This window comes from Tubulanus polymorphus, chromosome 1 (assembly GCF_964204645.1).
Source record: "Tubulanus polymorphus chromosome 1, tnTubPoly1.2, whole genome shotgun sequence".
Classification (NCBI taxonomy): domain Eukaryota; kingdom Metazoa; phylum Nemertea; class Palaeonemertea; order Tubulaniformes; family Tubulanidae; genus Tubulanus; species Tubulanus polymorphus.
In genome coordinates, this window is record NC_134025.1 from 20969660 (window position 1) to 20985137 (window position 15478).

General features: G+C 39.1%; 2 protein-coding genes across 2 annotated transcripts in view; both read left to right on the forward strand.

The window, feature by feature from the left end:
* LOC141902879 (uncharacterized) overlaps positions 1-15478 on the forward strand; it is a 25902-nt gene continuing 10424 nt past the window's right edge. The window contains exon 1 of the mRNA XM_074790804.1: positions 1-229. The gene's annotated coding sequence lies outside the window, so the exon portion shown is untranslated. The remainder of the gene's footprint in view (positions 230-15478) is intronic.
* LOC141914892 (uncharacterized) lies at positions 4085-5670 on the forward strand. Its single transcript, XM_074806231.1, has one exon. It carries the CDS (start codon positions 4704-4706, stop codon positions 5442-5444), a length of 741 nt encoding a protein of 246 aa, XP_074662332.1. The 5' UTR covers positions 4085-4703; the 3' UTR covers positions 5445-5670.

Consider the following 15478-nt stretch of genomic DNA (forward strand, 5'->3'; position numbering starts at 1 on the left):
GACCATGCAATTGAGCACGGTCGCTTTAGTATAAAAAAGACAGTAAAATATATATGGTGCTAATGATTACATATTGTTTATCTGTGTTCCATGTCAGAAGGCAGGTAAATGGAGCTAACATAAATGATAATGATGAATGCCAGTAGCGGATCCAAGGGTATGGTGCAAGGGGTGAAAAATCAAGATAATAACTATAGAATATCAACTGATGGTTTGAATTCGTAATGAGGTAATGTTTTCCGATGATTGGGTGTACTTTTGTTTGTATGATATGCCCTGTTTTGGCGGTTGCGACCCCTCCCCTGAATAAGACCCTAGATCCACCCTGAATGTTGATAGTAGATCCTAATCATTTATACTATGATACGTTTTCCCCTATGTTGCTCATCATTATGATAAGTAAACGAACATCACTTTCGCAAGAATTCCGAGCTGTTACGATGGACGTGTTGATTTTTACGAATGCGCACACAGTAACTTACGATCAGTTGTCAATGGTAAATGGCTGGAGCCGTTGTTGAATGTTATGGCAGATTAAGATTCCACGCGATTTATGATTGTAATTAAACACACAAGACCCTCCCCGCCGGTAAAACGCAATAATATTACATGGCCCTCGTGCATCTATCTGTTTTCTGAGTAAACATAATTATAAAAGCTGTTTACCGGTACGCTCTTGTCGAACACGAGTTTATCGGGGATTATTGGAGAATGGAGCCGAAGAGGTTTAGAGACCTTTGAATCGGGCGGACAGCTGTAACGTCGCGCGAAGAATGAAAGCTATTCGTTCGCCGTAGAGAATAGGGCAGGAGAGTGGCATTCAAAGGTTACATTGAATGACAGGAGAATTAGACTCCTTCTCGGCAAAGATGTCTAAATCGTGGCCGCGGGCAGTGAATATAGAGTCTAGTTTTAGGGAACAGAAAATCCAAACTGCTCGGGTACTTGAACGGTTTCTATAATCTGCGTAGTATTGAAAAACCAGATGCGCAGTCTTAAGGCGGTTGAGCTTGTTCTTATTGTGGCAGTCTTCTCGAGGCTTGCTCGCCGGTTACGCCCGTCCTCTTCACAGTTCCAGCAACGTGAAAAACGACGGTGCAAATTTGCAATAAAACGCAATTAAAAGGATTAAACTGAATGCGAGTCCGAAGGGGCTTGTAGAAATAGGGTGCAACTTTTATATCAGCGTGCCCTCGGGCTACGAATCGGAGATTAAGAATTGTAAAATATTGGATGTTTTATTTTTCTATGACCCTTATCGTAGTTTTACACAGCAGGGATTCTATAATAATTAGCAGTTAGGGCCACTTTAAAGTTGCTTTTCCATTTTCGGTTTTGTATGGAAAATAGAAAAAAATATGAATCCCCAGTTTTCTCAGAAAAAGAATATTTTCCTTTCGACAATAAGTTTCGCACGCTTTTGTATAAAGTAAAAGAATCATTAGAATATACATTGAAAAATAGATTTTCTGATTAGAAATAAAATGATGTCCACATTGTTTGATGCCCACCTTTATTTAGATGCAACGCGGGTCCGTTTTATTCTTTTCGGGAATAGGTTCAGACCAGTATCCCTACAATGAGGTTTTCATTTTGCGGAAGGTCGGGACCAACTTCAACCAACTTTTGAGCAACTGGCTCCAGAACTTTAGGTTTAATCTTCTATGAAGAAAGGTAAAATTATTGTCTTTTAACAACGTTTTTTTTTTAATTACTATTATTACATCCATTCTATATTCCTATTTCGTAAAGTTTGCCATCTGTTACCTGGTATCATACCCGCATCCCTATTTTGCCCCTTGATATCTGTTGGAATATCTTATTTCATAGATTCAATGAGATAGTTTGTACTACCAATGAGCAATTATAGGAAAATTGAGAAAACCGAGCATATTTCACTTTAACAACAATGATTAAGTAGCCCTATGTTAGATGGAAGTTACATCGTCCAATTGGCTCCTCGATCCTCGGGATATGCTAATTAATTGATGCGGTGAAGGGTTTCACCCTCACGGGGACAGTGCGATGGTATAGATTTGAGTTATGCGGGTTTCTGGCGATACATCGAAGACATCGCCCTTCGGGCGTGCCTCTGGCGCAACACACTTCAGAATATCAAGATATGTCATTTGGGTACATCTAACACGTCGTATACTCTTTCAATTGATTCAAGAATGGATAGACAAACCTTGCGGTAATATTTTACCAACCAGGTCAACAGATACACCCTATAGTGCACGCAATTAAAAGCCAACCTGTTCTAATCTTGATGGGGTTGGCTGCTCGTAAATTCCAATAAACTGGCTTCCGAATAGGATTTTTACAATTATATTTCATAAACAATGGTGCTCGTTTCTGTTTCTTATGTTACGGTTTTGAAGAGGCAACTTATGTCCAAAAATCAGTTAATGTCCCTTATTTCAACTAAAGAGTGAAGACTTATTTTGGAACTGTGGGTTAAATTCACATTATGCTTTCAAAGAAAACCACAGGTCCATAGAGAAAAACTAAGTTGGTGAACTATATAATCAATCAGTTGCATTATTATCATCTATCGCAAATATATAGTATTTCAAAATATCAAAGATGGAGAAAATCAAAAACATAAGTCCCACAATCACGACATCGAAAAAAAATTATTTCAATATCGTAACGTTAGAATTTGTTAAGAATCCAAATTTTCGGTTTTCAACTAAAAAACCATTATCAAGGAATGTATAATGATCAATTACGTAAATAGGTCATCCTATCTGCGTAACAGTGCCCTCCCCTCAAAAAGCCAAGTGTTCGCCCTCGAACAATTGCAAAATGCATATAAAATACGAAAATTGAATGGGCTTTATACAGAAAGACATGATAGATAATAGTTGAATGTATGAACAAAGGTATAGAACATGGTAAAAATGGAATACGCTGAGAAAACAAAAACAAAATTGTAAGAGGCGAATGTACATAAAACGATACAACGTGCATCGTACATCATGTCCAACGACTAGAGGTGATCAATATTGCACGAGTTTCATCGATGAACATTTACGAAGAAGCTGAACGGAGCACTTTTATACGATGGTCAATGTTGTGTACATGGCGGTTTGAGCGCGATCTGTTTCCTTCGAATTAAACGACAATTACGGAGCCACGAAGGACTACCTAATTAGTGCTCATGGTTTTTAATTATATTTATGTTTTGTTTATTGTGAATAGTAATTGCAACCATTATGTATAAAAGATAGTAACATTTAATATATCACTGTCAATTCTTGCCTAAGTGTGTGTAATTCGGCCGTAACCGCATCCATAGCCGAATTATGTGTTGCGAATTTCGATAAAGTATTTTCGGTAGTTAGCTTGATCTGTGCAAATTCATCTAATTTTTCATATATAGAGGCGATGTCCCTCGAATGCCGTTCAATCGAATTTAAGACTTCATCGAATTTAGATTCCATAGAATTTTGCAACCCATTTATCGCTTCAACCAGCTGCTGATTAATCTCACCGTTTATGGATGGGATTTCTCGAATATCGTTTTCCAGAGTCAGGTAATCGTCCTCTGAAATTTCATGTAAATTTAAAGTGCCTCCGCCCATTGAAGGAACGGTCGGTACACTACAAGGGAGCGAGTCCGTTTGACGATTACTATCGCTAGCAATGTCTGCAATTGGACTTTGCTGCTGTGCGGTGGGCGTTTGAAATGTAACGTCGGTCCCTAGAGGTCGAGTTGGCGTTTTGTCCGCCTGCAATGAATCAACCTCTATGGCCGAACGAGTTATAATTTTACGAGACGGAACTTGGAATCCCGATCTCGTTTTAGGGACTGCACCAGCAGCTTTTTTTCGGTACAGATACATTGGTAAGTTTTGCGTCCATAGTAAACAGTAGAGAATTGTGTAAAAGAAAAATCGTAAAAGTTTGAGTAGCACCAAAATGTGATAAAAAGAACGTTTAACAGCACAGGGCTGGGTCAACTAAAAACCGTGAATAGAAAAAGACAACTCATCTCATCTTGGAGTAATAATCATTTTGACAAATTATTACTCCAAGCTCTCATCAAATATGTTGTATTCTATCTTCTTTGTATCGAATTCAGTGAGAGATAAAACTTTAAAGGTGTATTCCGTGCTTCGAGTCAGCCCTTTGAACTAAGACACCGACAGATTTAAAAGCATCTGGGGAATTAGTTAACTTATGACCTCTATATTCTGAGCGTTAAAGAGGATTAAACAATAATTAAAACTACGCTGATCATCGAGTTACTGTAGCGTATTTCGGTGTTCAATGCGCGTTCTTTGTTTCAAGATGGCGAATGAACGGTACCTGAGCGTACGACACGTGACAAATACGACCGGACTGATAGACAACAAATCACCGACATATGGGACAGACGATAGCCACCCGGAGTCATCTTGTCTTACAATTTATCCTTCTTTCTTTATCCTTGTTTGTAAATTGTCACACTATAGCGCGACAGTCTCCGCCGGTTGTGAAGACAAACGATTGGCGGAGAGTGTTTCGCGCACCTAACAGAGGGGCATCGCGACTAATTTGGCCCCGCCTCTTCTTGCGACAACACTAGGACACCCCCTACGAGGATGCTATTATATAGTTTACACAGAGCTACGAGTCTAGTCAAAATAAATTTCATCGCCGCAGAGTAAACACACGTTATCAACGATCGTCGTCTATTAATTTTCGGATCGCGCAAAATGTCATCGGAGTTGTCGAAAACCACGTCGGAAAACGGTTTCTCGTCGTGCGAAGAGAGCTTTTCCGACGACGGACGCAGCAATGCCGGAAGCCCGCAGTCCGATACGAGACCGTCGTACGCGGGTAAAATCAGGCGAAAGACCCCCGTCGCCGAGAAGTGCATGTCGGAAGACGAACTACAAGATCTACGCATGAAAATCAACTCTCGCGAACGAAAGAGGATGCACGACCTGAATTCGGCGCTCGACGGTTTGCGAGAAGTGATGCCGTACGCTAACGGACCGTCGGTGAGGAAGTTATCGAAAATCGCCACTTTGTTACTGGCGAAAAACTACATTCTCATGCTGAACAATTCGTTGGAAGAGATGAAAAAACTGGTAAGCGACGTTTACAAATCTCGTCCGCCGACTTTGCCGTCGTTACCTACGTTGCCGAGTTCGCCGACAACGTTGCCGACATCATCTGGACTGACTTCGCCGTCTACATCGTCGATTACGTCGTTACCGCCGACCTCTCTACCCGCTACTTTACACGCACCGACAGCCACGCATCCGGTGATGTCCATGCCGTCGCATCATATCGGACATCCGTCGCCTTTAACTGCTCACAGACCTATGATGTACGGAAACTGGCCTATACCGTGCGCGTGTTCTCAGTGTACTGACTCCATACGGTGTGCTCCTATTAACTGTTATCCGTCTATGTTATCTATGGCCGGACATTCGTCGTCATTCAAGTAAAAACAAGACAATTTGTGCTAATTACGATGGTCATGAAATGAAACTTTCAGTTCTATGGATATCAGTGTCGACGTAAACTCCTTTTCACCCTTAGAATGGATTTCATACAAACGGACAATATTTCTGATATTCTTAACTACATAGTCTCGAATTGCCGTCTTAGATTTCATTGTACGAAACTTTGCATGAAAACTTGCAATCATTTTCGAATCAATGCGAGATTAATCTTCACCTCAGAATCAGAGTCGATCTTTTCGCTTGTGCAGATTTACTATTGCTTAAACGAGAAATTTGTTCGGCGTATTTGAATCTGTTGATTTCGTTATTCTTTACAATAATCGCAGCGTGAGAGAACTTAATTTCCAATGTACGCGCACAATTGTTTGTTTGTGAGTGAGCAATTTAGCATATGTTGTGTGGCACTTTGACGCGTCACCCTGTCAAATTTTGCCATCGGCTTCAAAAACGCTGCGAAAGAATTAGTCATAGAGAAATTTGGGTTATTTCTGCGAGTAAATGATTTCATCAAGAATGTCTTATCGATTGTATAGATTAGGCTGTGTATATTCATCATGGGTCCATATGTAACTGAAATATAGTCAAATTAATTTATTTTGTAGAATTATTTGTAAATAGATCTGATGGTGTACAGTTGTAAATTTGTATAAAAGAAATATTATCCGACCAGCAAATAAAATATTTTCATATAAGCGAAATCTATTTTCTCCGGTCTTAGTTGCTCTTTATTTATTTCTACTCTTTTGAGTGCGAGAAAAATGTGGAAACAATTTCTGAAAGCTGTCAAAATAGCACATTTTCATGTTGCAATACTTATTTCATGATATCAGCAAATTTTACGAGCCCGATAAAAGCACTATCGATATTCTATAAAACCAGGGTACAGTCATGACTGAATATCAAAATCTCTTAAATTTTTAAAACCTTTAAGTTGTTAGATTAGCTGTAGAACTAAGACGGTTCTTAGACTGGATTTGAAGTTAAACCATGACTGTGCATGCGGGGCCCTGACGTTTTCGGAATTTGAAATATTTTCTCGTCGAATGCGATATATACAGATGCTACAGCTAATTAACAAAAGGAGTTGGTTCATTTAGGATGGATTTACAGTTAAAAAAGCATATTTTCGCATAATTCTTCCCGACGTGTTGCAATGGTAAAAATTATAATCTAAACATCTGTACAATAAAATAGCTTGCTGTTTTGTAAATCTACATAATCATCGCATAATGTATGCGTTGAATGAAACGCTAGAAGTTACGTGTATTATGTTTGTTAATGCTAGCATTTTGCGAGAGAACAAAACTACCCAAAATTACCGATTTATACGTAAAATACGAAATCAGAAAACTAAATAGAATAGAAAAATGAATTAAAACAATGATAAATTAAATATCTATTTGAAAATATTGTTATTCATTCATAGCAATTTCTTTGTACGGGATATAATTTGAATTCATTTGCGCATTCGCAAAATGTTTGTATATCGTATGTTTACTATTTATCTATTGTACGCGCAGTCAAGTTTTTGATTTTCTGCGTAAAACAACAGGATATGAGCTGTTCGACCGTTCGTTCATTTGTGGTGGTTTTCTCGATCAGTGCCGATGATCGACGCGTTTTCATGAACACCGACGACCCGACTGCGAAGCAGTGTGGTGGCATTTTAAAGCATTCGAAAAAAAATAAAACGATGTAGCCCGATTGTCGAAAAATGTCTGTCGCTGTTGGCCAACAAATTAGTCCTCAATAGTCAATAGTATAACGAGCTCCCTGTCGCGCCTATATTCTTGCGTTCGCGAACAAATTGGCTCACTTAGGACCAGATTACTTCTTCTTTTTAAATAACAGGTGTGCACTCTTTTGCTCATTATTGGCCGTGCCGTATGCTATACAATCTCTCAATCGTTTTTCTAGGCTTGCTACCAGGTGGTGCTATGACCCTGCTTCACAGCCTCGCCCGAAGGACCGACTACGGCATAATACGTCTCCCGCATCGTTGTCGATTGCTTCAAAATACGTGAAAAACATTCCCAGAAAGTACAAGCTGCAATTAGATTTTTTCTTTTGACCGGCTCGGCGTGGTACGTCGCATTCCAACTGAGCTATAGACCCGACGGATTTCGCGATACAATCGTTATAGAGATATGTACGCCATATTTCGTTAATTATAGGAGACGAATTGGCGGTAAAATCGTACGCGTTGGTTTTGTTCCTCGCAGCTATGGCGCCTCTATCGTCGAATTCTCGGGTTTTCGCCCAACATTTTTTTCTTTCAAAGAGATGTCGGATATCGTCCGCGATGAAAAGATATTTTCAATGTATACGCTTGTCTTCTCATGCGTAAGAAATACGAAAGAGATTGCACGTCTGCGATCAAAAATTTACATACAAAAGTGCTTGTTTTTTTTCTGTGACGATCGCGATGGCCTTTTTGTTAGTATATCGTCACCTAGATCTTTGTTCGATAAGTGGGATTCTCTACTTTTTACAATACGATTTTTTAACGATGCGCCCTTGTTTCCTTGAAAAAAACCATCGCTAGCGAATGTAACACTCAAGATTTAATGCGCTGCTAAGTTTGGGAGGCTTCATTGAAATTGGAGTATAAAGTCTTTATTACAACCGATAAAGCGCAACTGTACATTTTACGCTGATATCCTATTCTGGGCGCGTTCGGACACAATTGGCACATGTTCTCCTCTCTCATTTGTAAATCTGACAATCAGAAGAAAGATTTGCATTAAAAGGTCCGTTCCATTGGAGACACAATCTTGTCTTTCAATAGCGTCCGGTACTTGCTGGCGTCAACTTGTGCCCTTCATTATGCCCACTATTTGCAATAGAGATCAGGCCACAATTGCAGCCACTTTTCTCTGTCTGTTCATATCTACGATTAACTCCCCCAGCGAAACAAGTTGAGGATAATATTTTCATTCCGATTCCACTTATATCAATAAACCATTTTCTGATAATCTAGTCATTGTATCATAGTTTCCTGGGAAATGCATAATCTTTTGTACATACAGTTATTGGAGATATTGTTACTATTTCGCGCTTATGAATCGTGAAGCCCATCATAAATGCCAAGTTCCGCAAAACGCGATAATACCTTTGTCGTAAAACTTATGTAGTTTGAACCGATTGAACGCCACATTTCGCATATGTCAAAAATATTGCCTTCGTATATTTCAAGTCACCACAAGATTAACTTAAGAGACCAATGCTTTTAAATTTCTGCAGAAAGCCGAATAATTATCTGTGAAAGCGTTAACAATCTAATTGCATATTTCGGACCTAATTCGAAGACGTTCCTCTTGTTGTAATGACCAACGGTGGACACCTGGAACCCGGAACCAAGCCTAGCTAATTGACCCCCGATGTTCGAAGACCGAGCCCGCCTCGTCTCGGGTCTACTTCGAGTAGAACCTTCCTTTTCATTTTCCGCGTTAGTAAACAATGCGCACGCAGGGCGTCGACAAAGCCTGTTTAGGACGTGGCGTTTCGGGAAGCCAAGTGAAAAACATCGCTTAGCTTTAACTTTTAATGCTCATTAGCTCAATGTATATTCAAGTCATTTATTTCGACTAGGCGTCGTAGTATTGTTGTAAAACAGTGGTTCGTCCGGAACAAACATTGTAATGAAATGGACCGATGCAACAACAGTGCCATTAATTATGTAGCTATCGGCATCATATCCCACTCAGCATGGCCCAAACGACACGTATACGGCGATGGTCCTAATTCCGAGTGCTTTCCAATCGTACCACGCTGTCTCCAAACAAGAAGCGTTCGCCTGTCATTATTTTTCGTTAATGGGCACACATTCGGGTGTGGGCACACACACATGGAATCATCATGTATATTAGGCGGTACTCGAGTCTCTTAAGACAAATTGGGCATTCCCATCGCAGTCTGTTCGTCTAGTTAGAACCGCGGCCGTAACAAAGGCGTCAAACATTGAAGCCACTCACTTGAAATAAAACACCAGCTAATGACGCCGTTTTTCCCAACTCGTTCACGAAACTTGAAAGATGAGGTCGTCATGCGCCTTCGACAATACTGGTTAAAAAACGTCGGGCTTTTTAAACGCGGAAACAAACGTGTGTGTGTGTGTGTGTGAACATCGGTCTTCTGTCGAGACATTTACAGCTTCGCGAAAATAAAGCGAGGTTCGGTTTGTTCTTGATGGATTCTTGAGAATGTTTCCCACTCGAGCTCTTTGATGTATTGTTAGTTTTCGTTCTATTCCGTGGATAATAACGGCGACTAATTTGTTTTGAATATGCGATATTAATTAGCTTCCTTGTCCAACTATGACGCCCTAGAGGTTCGATCTGGGTTTAATAATGGCGAATCTGGCTAACAACGCCGAATAACTGAGCAACATAACACTTCAACATGTAAAGAAGCTCTTACGAAGCTGCGAAATGAGGGAACGGGTCGAAATTTTCCCTTGCTCCGGGCAACAGAAACGTTCTCAATAAATGCGTGTCCTTCTCCCTGAGTTAAGGTGTGCACAGACAATTTACGGAGATCCGACAATAGCCAATAGCCTTGGGGGACAAGACTAATTGCAGAGGGTCGCGAAAAATGATACCCCTAGTTTACATAAAGAGTAAACAATTAACAAATGACGTCCATTAGTCAGATAGAACATAGCAATTTTGGCATTACTGAATAAAGTCAAACAACCTCAGACTGGTCAAATAAACCGCAGCACACTTTATTACCATAAAACCGCAAGAAAATGGAAACATGTGGTGTTTTGAAATGGATTACGTTTGAGAAATCATTAAGTCTTCATGTTCAAATAATCAGGAATTCGCTTCCTAATGGCTTTGCAATATGCCAGTGAACTTTTGAGAAGCAATACAATCCCTGGTCATATAGTTTTATGAAATAAGGTTGAATTTTTCTGATCTATGGAATAAGTTGGTAACTAAGTTTAAAACCCTCTATATACAGAATTTAAAAGATTAAAATCGAATAAGAAAATGAACACCTACGATGGTCTCTAGAGAGAGTCCTTAACGTCGTGTATTTTGATTTAAATTCTAGATAAATTAAATTAGTTGTTAATCATTCAGATTCTGTGTGTAGTGGGTTTTAAACTAATTGTCTGTTCTCCACGTCTGAATTTGGCTATTCTACCAGATTGGCAACTAAAATTTGGAACGGACGAACAGAATATAAAGGGATGAACGCAAACACAACAGAAAGCTTAAAATCGTCATCTACAAACATATTTTCTGAAAACATACAACTCAGCGTCTTGTTAAAATAGATTTCCAAAGCTCCCTCAGGTAAAGTGGACATGTGTACTAAAGTTTAGTTTAGTTTAGTTCAATTTATTATGCTCAGCAAAAGGACGTTTGCTTACTAATGACTTTCATTTGCAACTCCGCAACCTCTTCAATGAAAATCGTTTTTCACGATACGCATTACGCATTACACCGAAATAGATTCGATAATTAGTACCAAAGTTACGGCATCGCAATCTGGTGGTGATTTGCTAGGGAAGGAAATTAATACAAATTTTCACTGTCGAGGGCCACAGGTGAAAACTAAACGGACGCAACTGGTAAACATTTTAACGTATCGGATTGACGTGATCTAGTGAAGTAGCACCTATTGTCGTTAATGCACACCTTTCGTCGTTCGCTTTGTGGCGACACTTCCGCATCGTATATACGGAATTTACGATTTTAGCTTCATTGCGGCTAATTTTACACTTTATTTCACTCGAATCCGGGTGAATTTTAAAGAGAAAGTGAGATTTTAACTTCGATAGTGGCGCACCTCGCTGCATATGCGCTTCGCGACATCGCCTGACAAAAGTCACGTTACGGCGATTAAGTGTTCGATAACAACACGAATGGTTAGATATTACAAGCTGATAGCATTTTAGCGTAAATCTGATTATTGCCATTCAATTTCTCCGTTGTGCGTCGTGTGAAAGCGTATACAATTTTATTCTGTTTTTGACAAGATTCTAGTACGCGACAGTTGTGTCTGGATGTGTGACATGTGTGCGCCGGTTATCCAAATCATCGCGCACGATAGGACGATAGGTGAAATTTCTCTTGTCCCAACGTGGTATTTTAGATTTACTGATAGGGGAAACACGAGATTCGAACGTTCACCGCAACTCCGTGCCCTCACGCGTGGCCCCGGGCTTCACCCCGTGGTAGCAACGCCACCCGCGTTATTATCGAAAGAAAGATGAAATGGCTTCCAAAAAAACCCCTAAAATGATCGAAATCTCCAGAATGGGTTTAGGAAGTATGATCTATAGTGGCGTCACAAATGTCACTAAACGTGTTTTTTTTTTACTATTTCCTGCATTTTCGACTATTACATACGGGTATCAGTGTTTTCGCAATGGTAGATTAATCAAACCTGTGAAGATACTTTGCTCTGTCCTCATGAAATCACTTCTAAAATAATCGAAATCCCTAGAATTGGTTCAAGAAGTATGATTTTTTATATTTTCTATTAAAATAGGGATTGACCCTGCTACTTATTTGATCGGTAGATTTATTTATTTATTTAATTTTCTTTTGATTTGGTGTCCCTTACAAACCCACAGCAGCTGTCCAGAGCGAAACAGGGGGTTTGATTTTGAAATCGGAAATCGAGGTACAGATATAGTTGTGTGATCGGCGGTTGAAATTACTGAATTTTTTGTTTCAATCGAAGTACATAATTGGGAAATTCGGTTCCGGTTCATTCAAACAATCTTCCAAACAGTTTGAACCGGCAAGCAACTGATTGGGGTTAACTTTGTTGGCTGCCTAATTGTATACATCGACATTTCAGGATTTAGTGGCGCCACAATAAGAAACTAAACGTTTTTTTCCTATTTTCTGTTTGCCTATGATTTTTTATCATTAATTTTTTACCATTACCTGGGTATCAGTATTTTCTTGTTAATTTAATCAAATCTGTGAAGATGCTTTGCTCGCTCTGTCGTCATGTGAAGCCCCGATCGTGGTTATTTTTCCACGCCAGATAATTGATCCTTATAAACAATAATTACCCTCTCTACCAGCGTGTAATAATCTAGTGCGAACAAAGCGAACTAAACCGCGGTTCGAGAAGCCCATGTTTCTTTAACGATTTGTTTGGACAAACGTTTTCTGTTAATGCCCAATTTGTTCCTACCACCCAAGTGAACAGACTGTAGTAGCTATCCAGTCGTTCATCAATCTAACCGGGTGAAAAATTTATTTCAGCAAACTTTGTCTCGGATAATAGGCCGATGAAGGTCTCGGCATGGGGTGCCTTAAGACGGTCACTTGACCACCTCTTGAACCGCCGCGGCTCATCGGCGAAGAGTATCGTTATTCTACTATATTGCCGTTATTAACTGATTCTCGAGATCGGACAGACGCTTCGTAATTAGTGTGATATTAACGAGATGCCCAATTTACCCTCGCCGAAAACCAAGAGCATCGAAATGAATCTTGAAACGATTACGCAGAACATCATAATTTTTCGATATTTCTGGCCATCTTGAGATGTTGCCCGACTACATAAGTGAATTTTTCAATTCTAGACTACAAATGTGAATTTTAAATTCTAATAGTGATTTACATCGTGATTGAAGCACTTACAATTATTTTTCTAATGGCAACACTTACATTATCTATACAGTGTATAACATAATGCTCACCAGCAAAATGTCAGTAAACTCTTGTATATATAAGGCAACAAACGATACTTTTTTTCTCCTAATATAATATAATATAATATAATATATTTTATTTCCACTAAATATCACAATATATCATTATACATTTTAAAAATGAAGTTAAGTGAAATATTTTAATATTAAGCAGGGGAGACTTGAAGAAGCCAGTTAAGACTAATCGGTCGGGTAGTCTTGTAAATCGCAACAAAATTTGTTATTAGTACATTTCAATAGTTACCGAGTCTGTTATGGTTGGCTTGCTCATGATTTTAAAGAAAAGGTTATTTCACAAGGTAGATAGGCGACCGGCCGGCTCAGCGAAAGGAGAAACGAGGTATCAATTTTTTCAATCTGTTCAGTGGTTTAAATTCGAAAAAATAATGGCCCGTTCTAGTTTTTCGAAATTCTAATGTTTTTTTTCTGAAACTACAGTTGCGAGTCCACTGTTAGATGAACTAAGGTGTTTGAAGGATTGAAAAGGAATTATTTTTCTATAATTCAAAGGTTGGCTACGAAGTAGTTTTAGATCTTAAAACTGGTTTTAACTTGTTTGATTGGTTATAGAGCTGAGATGGCCTTAAACTTATCTTAAGTCTAAACCATGATTGTATGGAACCAGTCCTGGAGTCAACCGAGTCACGAATGGGAATCTGGATCATCGGTGCTATCGAGATTCAACGTCGTTAATTTCCAACTACCCGCATGTTTTCGTTTAAATTTTCATGTTATTCGTACCGCATCAACACATGATCTTAGAAGTGTCCATTCCGCCCAGAGTCACTACGGTACGGAAAATGCATAGGAACAATGGCGTAGTGCCCGACCATCAGACGGTACCCGGAGGGATCGAGAGCGTGCTTATTTCCCCAGTGACGAGTCTCTCGATCGACGCCTTCAGCTTTGTCTTTGAGCCAAACGACACACACACACACCGTCCCGTCTCAACTCTCTTATCGGCACTGAATTTTCCCGTTTTCCCCTCTGGGCTGTATAGCTCCTGGCGACCTATTAGACAACTTTGAAATCCACAAGAGCGTATGATCAATGCACGTGTTTGGAAATTGGTTATTCAACTAATTAAATCCGAATATTTTCACAAAAACGGTGTCCGCGGCCCGGTTTCTCTGGGAAAAATCTTTGCATTGTGACGCGTTTTTATCATTTCTGTTCACGTAATCTTTAAGTGCGAAGGTGGGAAAGATCGGGAAATCGCATTCGGTTATGACGGGGGCTTTTGTCCACCGCCAAATGGTATGGCATTGCAATCGTATATCGTATAATTACGGGATGGCGGAGTCAAATAGAGCGAGCATAAGACACCAACAGGACTGTAATTATCGGGCGAGAACTGACAATGTTTCGATAGTCGACTCGCAGGAGCACTTTTACTTGTTAAATATGACAGCCTTGTTCACGGAAGCGATTAATGGTTTGTAATAAGTGTCTCGTCGATGATTTTATCTCCTCGCCGATATGCGAATAAGTGCGTGTAATTATAGCGACCAACCTCAGCAACCAATTCAACTTCGAGTTGAAATACAAGAAAGACCCCCTTTTCAATATCTCGGTCGAAGTGATTTTGTAACAAGGGCGTAGCCGCGAAGATGGATATTTTATGTAGTTACGCGAACTCGGATTCCATTTTCAAAAACATTTGAATTTATGGAAAACATACAAAGGACCGAAAAGATTTTCTAACTTTAGGAGAGCAAAAATCTTGAGAGTATGATGCAATTATTCATCATATTTTTGCACACAAAAGAATCTTATTTACTTTTAATTCGCTCGAAGCTGAATTGGACCAAATTGACATATCAACCAAAAGAAAAAAATTCCACAATTGCGAACTAGTTTTCTAATAATAAAAATAGACATACGCCCGTGGCTGCATTGATCTTCCGAAGAAGTTTAGTTAAGTTTTTTTTTTGATTTATCACAATCAAATGACATAATTCTCGATGAACAAAGAATTAGCAGAAAAACGATATAAACATATATACATTAACAGAGTTCAAAAAATATTTACTGGAAAAAATGCAGGAAACGAGCAACGTACTATACACATAATTTCAAACATCAAATTAAACATAATATTCAAACCCCGATTTAACATACTTTGTCTTGATAGCATATTTCAATAGCATATCTATTCCAATTTACTACTTATATCGTTAAAGATTCTTTTTATGTAACTTGTACCAATATTTGGCAAATCAAATTTCGTTTAAAAGAATGATATAACGTATGGCTGCCAACCTCTAAAAAGTGCTTTCAATTTTTTTCAGCAACATTTCATTGAAATGTGAAAGAAAAAGTTCAA

Bases quoted from the DNA above. Each gene is read 5' to 3' on its own strand.
- LOC141914892 (XM_074806231.1), top strand. From the start codon at position 4,704: ATGTCATCGGAGTTGTCGAAAACCACGTCGGAAAACGGTTTCTCGTCG.